Genomic DNA, 15025 nt, shown 5'->3' with positions numbered 1-15025 from the left:
CACAGTGGTTTTTTTTTTTTTTTTTTTTTTTTTTATAGCTAGATTTCTGCTTCTGGCAATAAAATTTGTGCCATGAACCTGGGTCTGCATTATCCAAGACAGTTTTTTTTCAGGTTTGGTAGTACTCTTTGCGTTTCTCTGTATGGCCAGCTCTTCACAGGTGACGACTAGGAGTTTTTAACGTCTAAACCAGAACCAACTGTTAAGGAGCCAAAAGGCCACTGTGATGGAGTACATGACCATCTCTCGCTTGACCCGTTCCTTGTTCTCCTCTTCCAAAAGAAGAAGGCGTCTGTTCAGCTTGATAATCTATGGATCAGGAAAGAAATGAAACATCATTTAAATTATGTGCAAACACAAAGTACACATCCCTGGCACCAAAGTCAAACATTTCCATTGTTTTTCAGGTTATCCTACTGCAAAACAAGGAGGAATCTACTACACAAGCCTTTATAACATCATTTATTCAATATACAGCCATATGTTTGGACCTCAATAGTGGCAGCCTGGTGCTCTCATGCACTCTTTATTGACTGGACTAAAAAGGTTCCCAGCCTAATAGCCCTTTGAAAGTTAAGGAGTCATCTACATTTTTTTTTTTTAAATGATCTTTTCACTTACCAATTCAAGTGTAACCTCGCTTCTAGCAGTTATACAGGACTGGGCTTTCACATAAAGATGCTTACTGTACTGGATGCCTGAAGCTTTTGGAAACAGGTCTTGCACAAAGCTACTTCTTTTGGTATCTCAGGGGTGGGTGCTTCTGACATCATTTATAGATTGGGAGGCAGCTGACATTAGGAGGTGCCCATAGTCGGTCAGAGTGGGCACAGAAAAAGAAGAAGTATCAAGTGCCAGTGCATGTTTGTTTATGTGCGAGCCTGGAATTTGCAATTATTAAAAAAAGGAGAACTATGGGGTTAAGGCTTTTCCCAATAGTTCTCCTTAGGGTAACAGGAGGACACAAACTAGCATCCTCCCGTCACCCTAAGCTCAGTATATGGCGAGCTACAGCTCGCTGTATACTGAGACGCCGCAGTATACCGGGATACTGAGACGCCGTAGCTGAAGCAGATCCCGACAATTATGTCTGGATCCGCCCAGCTGCGTGAGTGACAGCTGGCTCTGCCTATCTAGAGGCAGAGCCAGCTGTAACCAACCCCTCCCCAGTCCGTTCCGCCAGTCAGCACTGGCGGAGCGGAGCGGGGAATCCAGCCCCTCCCCTGTCACGGCAAAGAGCTGTGAGAGGATCGAGAACGTCGGTATGTGTTCGCTCACCACCCGATCTACTGAGCCGACCTGCGACAGTCTCATTGTCACAGGTCGGCTAGAACTATGAGGTGAGTGAAAAGCACTCACCTCATAGTTCTCCTTTAAATGTCCCCCAAAACTGAGTGTGTGTGTACACATTATATAACGAACATGCTCAAATGAGGACTAGCAGCTCCGTTACAAATATTTCTGGTAAGAGCAATCATCAGAAACTTTGCTAAACATTACAAACCAAAGGACGAAGCCACGTGGAAATGAAGCCACTTGGAAAAGGCAGCCAAACTATGGTGGGAAAGTACCTGTCTTCTAAGTGAGGTTGCATCCACTAAAGCCAGATCATCTGGAGTCCCATCCATAGTAGAGTCTAATGATGTAACTGCATACCTACAGGAGCGACAGTATACATGGGTATAAGTGACAGTTTGGAGATTCGACTATGCATGAAAATTATATATATGTGTTCCAGATTAATATGGTATGTCACAAAATGACACCAAGTGCAGTAAAACACAAGTATAACGTACAAAGCTTGCACAAACCTACTTGTGGCAAATTCATTTTATCATGTGGGTAAACAAGCAGTGAAATCCTCATACAAGACAGTTAACATTAAGCATCTGAAAAATGCAATATTACAGAGATATTAAAGGGTCATTCCAACCAAAACTGAAATATTGGGTGATAGATAGCAGGTTGGTGGAATTAACCACCAGCTTCTTGTATATCTCAAATGTCCAGAGAAAGACTCACATTCCTGGGAGAATAGGTCTATTGGGATTTACCATTTATTCTACAAGAACACGGAAGTGTAAGAATTCTCCTGCTGCTATAGGAGTGAGATTCTTTACAGTTGTGAACCCCAGTAGTGAGGATCTCACTGTTGGTGTCACCAAGAGATATCAAGACAGCAACAAGTTATTCAGTCTACCAGAATTTACCCATAATAGAAACATCTGTTTTTGAGAGTGACCCTTCAATACCCCAAGTGGCAAAGCAATATCAAATCATTCATTTTCTTTTAGGATTTGTTTCATGATAATTAAAGTGCAACGTACAAAAGCAGCACCTAAATCACAAATCAGCAAAATTGTCAGTTGCATTCCACATTAAGAAGTATTAAGATTGTTAGTCAAAACACTGGCAGGAATCACACTCCAATTACCTGGTGATATCATGATGGGGAGCAGGAGCAGAGGCAGAAGACCCTCCACGCAAGACTGGCCTGGAGTGTTCAGGAAGGGAAACAAGGACAGAAAAAGGAAGGAGTGAAGGCAAGAAGGGCAGGAAACATGGAGTCACTCAGCGATTATACATATAGGAATCACAAGGGTCCACACCGATATATTAATCATTGTAAGCACTGCATGTTTGGGCAGTAGTGGTATTAGGAGAGAGAAGAGGGTAGACATTCACCTGCGGTTGTCATCCAGCACATCAAGGACCTGCTGATAAGCCCTGCGGGTGGAGGTCTGGATGAGCGACAGAATGCCACGGGCAGAGAAAAGATCTGCTCCATCTGCAGGGAGCGAGGGAGCAGGGCACGGGCGGCCTGTGGGGGCAGGTGGAGTCGGGCTGACCGGAGGAGAGCAGCAAAGAGAAACACAGAAGTCAGACTGTGTGTGACAGCGAGTTGGTCACATGGAATGAAAAGCACAATATGAGCAAAAGAAAAAAAAAAAAATATCGCTATGAGAACAGGCAACGGTCGCAGAGGAGATGGAAGAAGATTAATACAAAAGACTGGATAGATGAGTTTGGACAGGACAGCAAGAAGAGTAAAAGAAACATGATAGAGTTAGAGAGAACAGGGATACAGGTAAAGGTGTGGTTAACATAAGCGGGAGAACAAGGCTCACGACAAAGGAAACAAAACAACTGAAAACATAAATAATATGAGGCAATGAGAGATGCTGGCCAACACTTAATTCATGCACTCAATGAATACTAAAGCTAGCAGTGCCATGCAAAGGATACAACACAAGAGACTGGCAGGCAACAGCAGTAACAATGGTTTGGATCTCCTACGGGATCCAGGCTTTACCTGGCATTCCCTAAACTAAAGTTACAACACATGATATGCTAGGTAAGGAACAGAACTTCTAGGATATTCCTTCATACCAGATAAGTCCTGCTCAGTCCAATACAAAATAAACCTATTTACAGAAACAAACATAGTCCCCAACCTCAAGGTAACATTTAAAAGTGCCTGAGCCTGATGAACAGGAATGACTGGTCTTGTTGTGCACGCTGTCAATGAGTGTTGTCCCAGAGCGCATACCCAATAAGTCAAGCATGTCAGCCCTGGCTGTACGGAGACATCAGGGAACCAGAGGACCACCAGGAAACATATCACTTCCAGCTATACACCAGGCAAATAGCTAAACACACAAGTGAGATACATATACCATCGTATCTGCCAAATGATTTGCAGTTTGGATCTGCCAGTTTTCTACTTCACATACCTTGCCAGGCAGCATAGCAAATAAGGCGATACTACCATTTCCCAATTCTGCCATGCAGATTCCATGGTCACCTCTTGATTTCCAACAAGCTCATTGGACAACGAAAAATGATTTAACTGCCGATTTATATCCCAACAGGCAGGTAGAAGAGACAGCAAACTGCAAGGCAGTGTGGAGTGGCAGGTGTGCAAGTAAAGACTAGCAGAACACGCTTATTCACTGTCCATCTATAGAGGAGCAGCACTGTCATCCTAGGCTACTCCCAAGATTTGGACTACAAACACCTTCCCCTTTCCTCATCTTCATTACACAGGTGGGAAGTGTTCCATACCATAGTTACAAGGACCTTTGTCTCTGGCAAGATCAGGAATTTTTTTATGCTTGCAGAAAATGTACTTAGGTTTTAAAAAGAAAAATTGGATTGCCGACTTGTTATTTAATGCGCATGCTTTGGGGCCGTCATTCATATCTCTCCCTCAATGGTAATTCACTGACCTGGAACAAATATGCGAGTGCTGGGACCTAATACGCACATGTCTTTTGCCAGTGACTCACATAATAGGGTATAGCAATAGGGATGGCAGTCCTGTAATATGCATGTTCAGCAATAGAAGCTCCTATATTTCCATCCTGATTGTCAGTTCAAAGTTATGGGAAACCCAAACAACAATGTCAGCGAGCTGTGCTTAGAGGCCCTGTAAATGTATTTTCTTCCACCTGCAAAGGTCACCTCGCAGTCACTTCAGGACCTATATATTGAAAACACTGCACAAAGTATCATGCAGGACATTAGGCAATTAACCCACGGTGATCACACCTAGCCTGGACCCTTTCCCTTCATCACTTTGGACTAAATATCAATATTAATCATAATAAAAACACTATAACAAGGTGATCTATTCATTGAATATTATTTATAGTAAAATCTAAAAAAAAAAAAACAATGTGTCCCAACTTACTACCGTAAGAAGAAAACTGTACTGCAAGATATATGTGGCCTACCACTTTAAGGTCTGCTTACATGTTCAGAGCAAATCCCAAGGTATTCCAATCAAGTTGTCAGCAGTGACGGCCTCCACATTTATTGATGACATTAACCACCTACCGGTCGGCCGTTGTAGAAATAACGGCCGCCCGGGAGATCTGAGCGGGCGTCATTAGACGTCCGCTCAGCCACGCCCCCTCGCGCGCGGGAAAGTCCTACAATTTAAAAACAGGCAGCGATGCCGGGTAACATACAAACCATCCGTCTCCCTAAAGAGGACCTGTTACATCTTTTGCTATCACATAAGGGGGTTTCTTAGCCCTTTATGTGATAGCATAAAGTTAAGTGACAACAAAAATTAAAGTTTCCCCCCCAAAAAAGTTAAAGTTACACATTAAAAAAAAAAAAATAATTGTAATTCTTTTTTTAAGTCCCCCCCCATACATACACTCATGCAAAGATGCGTCGGGTGCGCATACGTGCGAAAACGACGATTGCGCCCATTACGCCACACGTTACATATCGTCGCGAACGTCGGAATGAGAGCAATAATTCTAGGGATATCAATCACTGATAACACTAAACTGATGAGCGGTAAAAGCTTTTAAAGCATCGCCTATGGTCAATTTTGGGTGTGGTAGTTTTTTGCGTCTTTTTACCCGACGTGACCCCGTCTTTTATATTTTACCAAAAATATGGGTTAAGGCCGTGACACACTGTACGCGAAGCCGTGCAGAGCGAAGAAAAGCTATCCGGCACGGAGCTTTGCGTGCAGTGTGTGAGCTGAGTGCAGTCAGATGATTGACAGCACCTTCAGCCAATCGGCTCGTCCGTAACAACCTGCCAGCTGTCGCATCGCGACGCGCTGGTTTATACACGCGAGTCGATTGGCTGAAGTTGAAATTGTTCATCTTGGCACGCTCAGCTCCGCGAGCTCTCGCAAGCTGAGGTGCCGAGCAGAAAATGACATGACACACTGCTCGCAAAGGCAGCGCGCCCCCGCTCCGCGCTGCTTCGCGTGCAGTGTGTCACGGCCTTAATAATTAGGGATGCACCGATACCACTTCTTTAAGACCGAGTACTGAGACTTTTGATCAAGTACCTGCCGATACCAATTACCGATACTTTTTCTTAAAAGGGACAGGTCACATTTTTTCTAAAGCAATACAAACTAATGCTTTAAGGTCACTTTCTTCATATGATTCATGAGATGACGAGGGAGCATGACGCCGGCTTCCCGGCGCTGCGTCATTACACGGTGCCCGGCTTCCGAATCTGCTAGCTTCCTGACCAATCGGGAAGTCGGCTCCATGCTCTCTCATCACAAGTGACGAGAGAGCATGGAGCCGTTTCCTGGCCAATCAGGAAACCGGGCAGCGTGTAATGATGCGCTGCCCAGCTTCCTGATACAGAAGTACTCGTGCTAGGTATCGGAGCATTTGGGCGAGTACGAGTACTCACCCAAATACTCGGTATCGGCACCGCTACAGATACTAGTATCGGTGCATCCCTAGTAATAATCATTGTTTCCTGACATAATGAGAAAAAACCTTTTTCTTCTCAAAATTTTCCTTTTAATATAGTAACAAATGGTATAAAATTCATTTCAGTACAGCGTGGCATGACAGAATAAATGTCAAAGTACCTCAGCGCTGAATAATGAAAAATGGCCTGGACAGGAAAGGGGTCTAAAACACCTGGTCAGCAAGTGGTTAAAAAGAAGGATTGCAATTTCCCTTACAGCTGATCTTTGTAAACCTTTCTTAAAAGGAGAACTATGGGGGGTTAGGGCTTTTCCCCATAGTTCTCCTTAGGGTAACGGGAGGACACAAACTACGGTCCTCCTGTCACCCTTGGCTCAGTATACCGCAAGCTACTGCGGCAGAGAGCCATGACAGGATCGAGAGGTGAGCGAACGCCGGTATGTGTTCGCTCACCTCCCGATCTACTGAACCGACCTGTGACAAGTCTCATTGTCACAGGTCGGCTAGAACTATGAGGTGAGTGAAAAGCACTCACCTCATAGTTCTCCTTTGAGAGAAATATGGGAGCCGTCCCGGGTGATTTGTGAAAACGGTAACCCTGCTAAAGCTAGAAGACACGCAGGCTGGATGCTCTGATCTCTGTACACCTGAAGTCTCATGAAATTTTAAAGACACAAAGAGAAACCAAATTGAGAACTTTTCAAGCTCTCTATGCCCTCCGAGTCCAAAATGCAGCACTTTTGCTACTTTTTGCACGCCTCTTGGACCAAACAGTCTGTAACTGGAGTAGGAGCTTTGTAAAGGGATAATAGTATTGAGCTCTACTAGTCTCATGTAACAAGTCCCCGGTCTCTCACTGTTTTCTGCAATATGTCTCCAACCAAACCTGTAGCATTTCCTCTAGGATGTCTGCAATCTCTGACAGTCCTCTATAGCATAACATATACTGAGCCCTGTGGTGATGTCAGTGGCCACAGTTGAAGCCACCTATATCTTGTACGTTGATGTCCACTGTTCAAAACAGTCCGGAGATAATCAGTGGTATAATATTGACACAGACAGACAATCTGTGCACCAGGCAGTGGCACGACCTCCCTGTTTGTAATTCTATTACATTTCTACAGTATGAGATTTTAAAAAGACCGCAAGCCAAGGTACCGTATTTGCCGGCGTATAAGATGACTTTTTATACTTAAAAACATCCCCCGAAAATCGGGGGTCGTCTTATACGCCGGGTATACAATCTAACCTGTCAGCCCGCTGGATGTGCGGTAATACTGTATGTACGGTAGCTTCGGCTACATACAGTATACAGCGCTGAGCCAATCACGGCGAGCGATGTACACAACCTCTGCCAATCTGAGCAGGCTTTGTATTCATTAATAGAATACATTGGTCGCCGTGATTGGCTCAGCACGGTATACTGTATGTAGCCGAAGCTACCGTACATACAGTATTACCGCACATCCAGCGGGCTGACAGATTAGTGGGAGGTCAATAGATGAGAAGATACTTTGGGGTGCACAGGACACAACAGGGTGCACTGGGGTCACTAGAGAACACAGTATGCTGTTGAGTGCACAGGAGTCACAGGGTGCATAGGGGTGCCCTGGGGCAACTAGATGACACAGGATGCTGTGGGGTGGTCTAAAATCATGAGGTGCACTGGGGTCATTAGTGCAGTATACTGTATGTAGCCGAAGCTACCGCACATCCAGCAGGCTGACATGTGTATTTAAACATTATTTTGGGCTATACTTGTCTTATACGACGAGTATAGCCCAAAACCTATGTTTTAACTGAAAAATTAGGGGGTCGTCTTATACGCCCAGTCGCCTTATACGCCGGCAAATACTCTTAAAAGAAAAATATTGCTATTCCAGTCACTCTAAATGTGTCATTCTTTTTGTGCTTTAAACTGTATTCTATAGAATAGAATGAACCAGGTATATTAAAGGACAATGACTAACAGGGTTATTCACAAAGGGGTGAAGAGTTTGGAGAAGGCAGGAGAAGTGAACAATCTAGGACAACATAGCTGAGTTGAATTCGAGAATGTTTCCAGTTCAGTTATGTTGTCCCACATTGTTCACTTCTCCTGCCTTCTCCTAACTCTTCACCCTTTTGTGAATAACCCTGTTAATCTCCCAGAATTCACCCTGCCTCCGTTTATTTACAAGTTGAAAGGTTTATACAAAGAAAAAGATTGCCCCTGAAGATATTCTCTTGGGCACATGTATAATGACAGGCTCTGAGATTTTGTTCCATTCAAATGCCTTTTTCTGGACACCTATTCACCCCTAGCATCCAGCAATTCAGAGGAAGTAGTCATATGGTCAGTACAGGATGGCGATATCAAAAGCTGTGGAAAGACAAGGCCAAGGACACTGAAGACCCTTCCAAAGTGACAAAATGATGATACCAAACGGGTCTTTGGTATGTAACATGATTACACAGTTGCTTTAACCCAACAACCTGTGAAATAAAGTCTGGGCATAGCGGTGTTGTTTGTATCCAACATCGTGCAAGCCAGATTTCCCCTCTTCTGTTCCTGCTCCAATTCCAGAAACCCGTTTAGTGAGCTGGTGCCACAACTTTAACACAGGTTGCCCTTACATTCAGTGTGGACAGACTGCTTTTTATCCTTGAATTTTCTAGATTTGTAAATCTTTCATATAGCCCATTGAAATGTCAACATGTAGCTACAGTTCGAGAAAAGAAAAAAAAGAGAAGTAAAATGAAGCTGCAGAAGAAACTAAAAACCAACAATGGACAGTACGTGGCTTTTTATGTTACATGAGGCAAATGATTTCAGGAAGCATGATTTAGATAATGACAGCACAGAGATAAACACCCACAGTGCAATACACACAAGCTGGAGGACTTGCTGTACTTACAGTGAGTCGTTTCTGACCAGCTGCCCATTGTGTCGTAGAGTGTTTTCACTAACTGACCTCTCTCTCTTCTGCCGCCCCATGTGACGTCCCTAGAAATATAACGCAAGCATTGTTAATAATACACAAGCAAATCGCAACCTTTTCATATACCTCCCAAGTTGAGCTAATACTAGCTACCATCTATGCCAACCTTTGAGTGATCTGTGAAACGAGACTGCATAAAATAGTACGGTTGCACCGATACCAGTATCAGTGCTGATACTGGGCCTCAATAACAAAAACTGATACCAGCAATTTAAATTTTCAAATGGAATCGGCTGCCTGAAGTCTTGTGCTTGCTGGGGACCACGCGGCAGTCTTCTTGGGAACCGTGCGGCGCCTGTTTACAGCGCTTCCGCTGGCCCACACATCTCCCCCTGCTGAGACCCTCCACACCCCTCCTGAGGCCCTTCGCACCGTTCCTGAGTCCCTCTACGCGAGACATCTGGCCGGCATCCCAGAGCAGAGCGGCAGCACAGAGTATGTAGCAAATTCATATACTATTATTCTGCATTGCTGTATAATGTATTGCTGGGATTTGTAGTACTCTATAGCTGATGTTATGATCCTGCATTGCTGTATAATGTATTTTTGGGAGTTGTAGTCCTCTATAGCTGGTGGTATTCTGCATTGTTGTATCCCTCTACAGCTTGGAGTCAGTGGCAGAACTACCAGGGTCACAGCGGTAGCAGTTGCAACCAGGCCCTAGAACTCCACTACTGTCCTAAAATCATTAGACGATATTGTTTTAGAAAAACTGTCACATAACAGTAAAAAAAAAGAAATGAAAAAAAAAAAGGTATCGGTAATTGGTATCGGCGAGCACTTGAGGAAAAAGTATCTCCCCCTGCAGAACCCCCCCCCCCACCCAAGACATCAGGCCGGCACCCTGGAGCAGAGCTGCAGCACAGAGTATGTATCAAATTCATAGATTATTCTGCAAAACTGTATAATGTATACCCGGGATTCCTCTATAGCTAATGGTATTATTCTGCATTGCTGGATTTGTAGTCCTCTATAGCTGGTGCCATTCTGCATTGCTGTATAATGTATTTCTGAGATTTGTACTCCCCCATAGCCAGTGCCATTCTGCATTGCTATATCACTTTTGAATGTTGAAATCCCTTTACAGTCTTGTCGAGCATACGCTAGCAGGTTTACCAAGTTGGAACTGACAGACTAATCTGTCTAGAGCTGCAGCTAACGATTATTTTCAAAATCGATTAGTTAGCCGATTATTACGTTCGATTAATCGGTTAAATCGGATAAACAATAAAATAATTTTTTTTTTAAATGGCTCCAGTGATGGACTACTAGTTTGTATTGAGATTGTAGTCCATCACAGGAGCAAGCTTGGAGCGGTGGAAGTAAAAAAAATAGTGTGGTGTGCAATATAGTGAAAAGGAAAGTGTAAAATTATACAGCAATGAATGCAGAATGGCACCGGCTATAGAGGACTACAAAGCCCAGCAATAGTACATTATACAGAGCAATGCAGAATATCACCAGCTATATAGGAATACAACAAATCCCAGCAATAGTACATTATAGCTGGCGGTATTCTGCATTGCGCTGTATAATGTACTGTTGCTGGGTTTTGTAGTCCTCTATAGCTGGTGGTATTCGGCATTGCACCACTGTATAATGTATTATTGCTGGGCTTTGTAGTCCTCTATAGTTGGTGCCATTCTGCATTCATTGCTGTATAATTTGACACTTTCCTTTTCACTATATTGCACACCACACTATCTTTTTTACTTCCATCGCTCCAAGCTTGCTCCTGTGATGGACTACAATCTCAACCTCTATATCTGGTGGTATTCCGCATTGTGCTGTATAATGTATTATTGCTGGGATTTGTAGTCCTCTGTACAGCGCAGTGCAGAATATCACCAGCTATTTAGGAATACAACAAATCCCAGCAATACATTATACATGCAGTGTACAATGTATTGCTGGGATTTGTATTCCTTTGTATAATATAGAGCACAATGTACCATCAGCTATAGAGGAGTACAAATCCCAGCAATACATTATAGAGCACCATGTGTGGGAAAGTGCAGGCTTACCTGAGCAGTCTCCCAGCAACTTGCTTCTGAGATCGGGCCTGCCTATCGGCGGCTGTCATCCCCCCACACCTGCTCCTCCTTACTACATCTCCCCGCGTGCCTGTGCCGATCGTGGATGTGGGCGGTGGTGAGTGTGAGGCGGGAAGGAGGTGCGGCGTGGATGCGGGCGGGTCTGCGAGCGTGAGGTGGGGAGGAGGTGTGGCGTGCAGTATGTGTGGAGCCGTGAACAGGGCCAACTGATCGGAAGCCGATTAATCGATTGAAAAAGTTGACAACTTTTTCAATAATCGATTATAATCGATTATGTCGATTAGTTGTTGCAGCCCTAAATCTGTCATAAAGCGGGCCACTATATTCAGAGTATTGCTTTGATGGAAAATAAATATGCAGTACTCAAAACAAGGCTGGGAGAATCCTTCAAGCTGTGACTTGCCACTTTTTGCAAATCATTATCAATCTATTAAAATAACCACAATCCCAAAAATGCAGTAAATAAATGTTTTTCTCTTAGTTTAAATGGTGACCAGCAAACATTGCAGGAGTTGCACTACACACCTTTAATTAAAATGTTTAAAAGGCTGCAATCACAAAAAATATTTTGATAAGTGTATTTGGTTAATGACACTTGCCTCTTCATTCTGGGGAGTGGTCGCAGTGGGTCTCTCCAAGTCCAAGAAGTCCAACGGTCTCTCACTGAGGGTCAGGACCCGCGGTGGAGTCTTCAGAGACAAGGGCTCAAATGGGGTGGTCTGAATAAGATCCAGATCAGCAGGCCTTGAAAAAGACCCATCTTCACTTTGACCTGTAGAATAATTGAACCACAGACAACATCATTGTACATAGTTATTTGGTCATTGAAGTAAAACTAAATTAAAGCTGCTTCTATTTTGCCTTCCTTGGTTACTCCATTACCCCCACCTCCCATCAATATGCTATACCTTATTTTAGACCCAGTGATGTCATCAGACACCACCCTCGCATCTAAAGTTTGCAGGCACTACAGCCTAGGAGCAGCTGACAGGCTGCTCTAAACATTGCATACAGGTGTGTGACCTCCTCTCATGTGACATAACTTGGGCCTAAAGTTTAGGTTATGTTAGGTAAGTGAGCTGTGGAAAATAATACAAGGTGTGACTTATTTAAACGTTTTCTATTAAAGAGTCATTTAATAGAATATAAAGGATTCTCACCTGTTACCACAATTCTCTCTGGCACTTGCATATTGGCACCAGGGTAAGAAATGGCACCATCTGCTTTGGGGTCTGATTCTGCATTGCTTGTAGCAACCTTCAGCTTCTCCGGGACCCTCATTCTCTGACTGATACCCTCTGTATACTCCATCTCATACTGGATACGGTTTATCTCAGCCATCTCTGCTGCCGGTGGTGAGAAGCCCGCGTTGTTCATCCTAAAAGGTGGAGGAATACACAACATACTTCTCAGCAAAAGAAATGACATCTCAGAAATGTATTTTCTGCAGCATTTATGGAGGCGAGTGTAATCTCTTGCGTCATTTGCTTCAAAATGATTCAGAGAAATCTCTGCTCTCCCCCGGAGCTTATGGCTATCTGACAGAAGTGTACAGAGCCCGACAACTGGAGCAGAGGACGGACACCACAGGGTTACTGACAGCGGCTGAACTATGGGGTGGACAGAGATTTATCTGCAGAGTATCCAGCAAAGGATTCATAAGAGGAATATGAAACATACAGATTACAGATACTTACCTCCCCAAAAGGCGGCTAGTCTGCGGAGCTCTCCTTAAACTGGACCTTTACCCCCTTTGACTAAAAATCACATTAGCATTCATCTGTGCATGGGGATATGAAATCTTTACAATTTCTTCCCCCCCGCTTCCTGGTCCTCTTGGGCATTAGTAAAGTAATTGTGCCCAAGCATTGCATTCTTGGAAGGTTACATCAGCAGACCATTGCTGGGAAATCTCACAAGATCTCAGGGAAAGGCATTTTCCTCCCCTTAAATGATGTGCATAGTCACATGTCCTAGTCACATGTGCCAGAGTTCCAGGAAGTAAAGGGAGATGGATTAATCTGCCCTTAGTTAAAATGGCCACTGTGAGAAGAATGGGGAGGAAAAGAGAAGGTATGAAAAAATAAAAATCCTGCAATGATCTAGAAGGATCTGTTTGTAGATTGTCATTACTAAACATTTCTAAAGGTGCGTTTGTTGTGATTTTGAAGATATGGGTAAAGTTCCTCTTTAAAAAGCCGATGACCTCTAATTCAGGGCTGCACAAATCCCAGGAGCCAGGTCGCCAATGCTCCTTACAAATTATAATTGGCGCCTAACTTTTAAGGGTTTTCTCTAGTTGCCGTCAATGGAGCTGGCTCCTAAAAAAATCCTGTTGGCTCCCAGATTGGAAAGCTTGGCTCTTGAATTCCATATTATGTTGGAAGTTCAGTTGAGAGCTGGAATAAGCACACTGGCAACCTTGAGCCCCCGTTCACATCTGAGCGTAGCATTAATCACTCGATTACGTGTGTTTAATGCACGCTATCACACAATTAATGTATCGTGCACTAGGTGCCTTATGTTGCAATTCATTTGAATGACACACCAACGCACCTCCCGGTCTCTGTGTGCTGTGCTGGAAAAAAAGTAGTGCATGACCTGCAGCACACAGCAGTGGGAATGCGCATTGAGGCGCCATTGGAATGGAAATCCAACGCAGCTAAAAATTGTGTTCCCAGTTTACACCACATAGAGGTGGGATGTGTGGTGAGCTGCGGCTAAATGCAGACATACTCCATTTTTCTGCAGCGCACTGTATGGCACCACACCGCTCTGCTGCGCACAGACTTGAAGGGAGTGTACAATTGGTATATTCCAAATAAAGTTCAGAAAAAAAAAAGAAGTGTTTTGCATTGTAACAACACAAGGCTCACCGATGTCACCCGTTGGTCACTAGGCGCATGGCGAAATACAGCGTTTTACCTTGCGCCTACTGCGAACATAGCCTCGGGTCCGTACTGCTGTCCCAATGAAGAAATTCCCCCCTTATGCATAATGGTGACTGGATATGCTATCTTCCAATGGGGACATCTGTTCAACAGGTAACTTCCCCTCACTTTGGAGAGACTTCCTCCCACTTCCTGTTGTGTCTCTGTAAAAAAAAGTTTTGGGCTATACATACTTTAAAAGGAAAAGAAGGTTCACAAAAATGGCTGCTGTCCCCCAAAATGTATCTACCAACAGGTCAAGCAGAACATGTAGGCAGCAAGGAAGAGGTCTCGTGGTCAGAAGATCAATTCAAAAATGCCTGAAGGACACAGAGGACAGACCTCCGTGTGCAGGCTGACAGGACGAATCCAGCATCTCCATCCATGACACCCCCTCCAGGGTCAGGTCACCAGGGTGACGGCTTCTATGGACATCCGTGGAAGGGGGGGCAGGGTAGTGCAAACACCTCCCTATACACAGCAATGGCCAGCCTCACACCTACATCCAGCACCCATCACACCCCCACAGAGCGCCCCTATAATCGAACAATACTCACAGGTTAGCACCGAAAAGCTCCGCTGCCTGCCGGAGATGACCCTGCTCAGCCGCCTTATCCCGGAAGTCAGCCTCTCTCCGTCACATGACGGCAGCGGAACAGGAGGACGTTTCAGGAGCGTCGGCAGACCAGTGACGTCACGGAGCTGTCAGTGGCGGGGTCACGTATTACAGCCCTATAGAGGGAGCTGTGTGAGGTCACACGCAGCGTTACGCTCCAGAGCGAGGAGAGCGGCTGTAACAGTGGTGAAGAGCTGTCAATGGCTATTGTTTGTGGGAAGTTCCTACTGCTGTCCACTGG

At 44.5% G+C, this 15025-nt stretch overlaps 1 protein-coding gene across 3 annotated transcripts; it reads right to left on the bottom strand.

The window, feature by feature from the left end:
• Positions 1 to 35: 35 nt before the first annotated feature.
• Positions 36 to 14813, bottom strand: MFF (mitochondrial fission factor). 3 transcript variants are annotated; one of them, XM_018568353.1, is made up of 8 exons: positions 14726 to 14813; positions 12399 to 12616; positions 11838 to 12010; positions 9101 to 9189; positions 2686 to 2844; positions 2435 to 2494; positions 1572 to 1656; positions 36 to 309 (listed from the first exon to the last, which is right to left on the bottom strand). In XM_018568353.1, exons 2-8 carry the CDS (start codon positions 12613 to 12615, stop codon positions 178 to 180), a joined length of 915 nt encoding a protein of 304 aa, XP_018423855.1. In that variant the 5' UTR covers position 12616; positions 14726 to 14813; the 3' UTR covers positions 36 to 177. The 3 variants fall into 3 exon arrangements, with proteins under 3 accessions (XP_018423855.1, XP_018423856.1, XP_018423857.1); XM_018568354.1 differs by lacking the exon at positions 2435 to 2494; XM_018568355.1 differs by lacking the exons at positions 2435 to 2494; positions 2686 to 2844.
• Between the last annotated feature and the right edge of the window lie 212 nt (positions 14814 to 15025).

This window comes from Nanorana parkeri, unplaced genomic scaffold (genome assembly GCF_000935625.1).
Source record: "Nanorana parkeri isolate BGI_ZX_2015 unplaced genomic scaffold, ASM93562v1 scaffold1176, whole genome shotgun sequence".
NCBI lineage: Eukaryota > Metazoa > Chordata > Amphibia > Anura > Dicroglossidae > Nanorana > Nanorana parkeri.
This window is presented reverse-complemented; position numbering and strand designations above follow the sequence as displayed.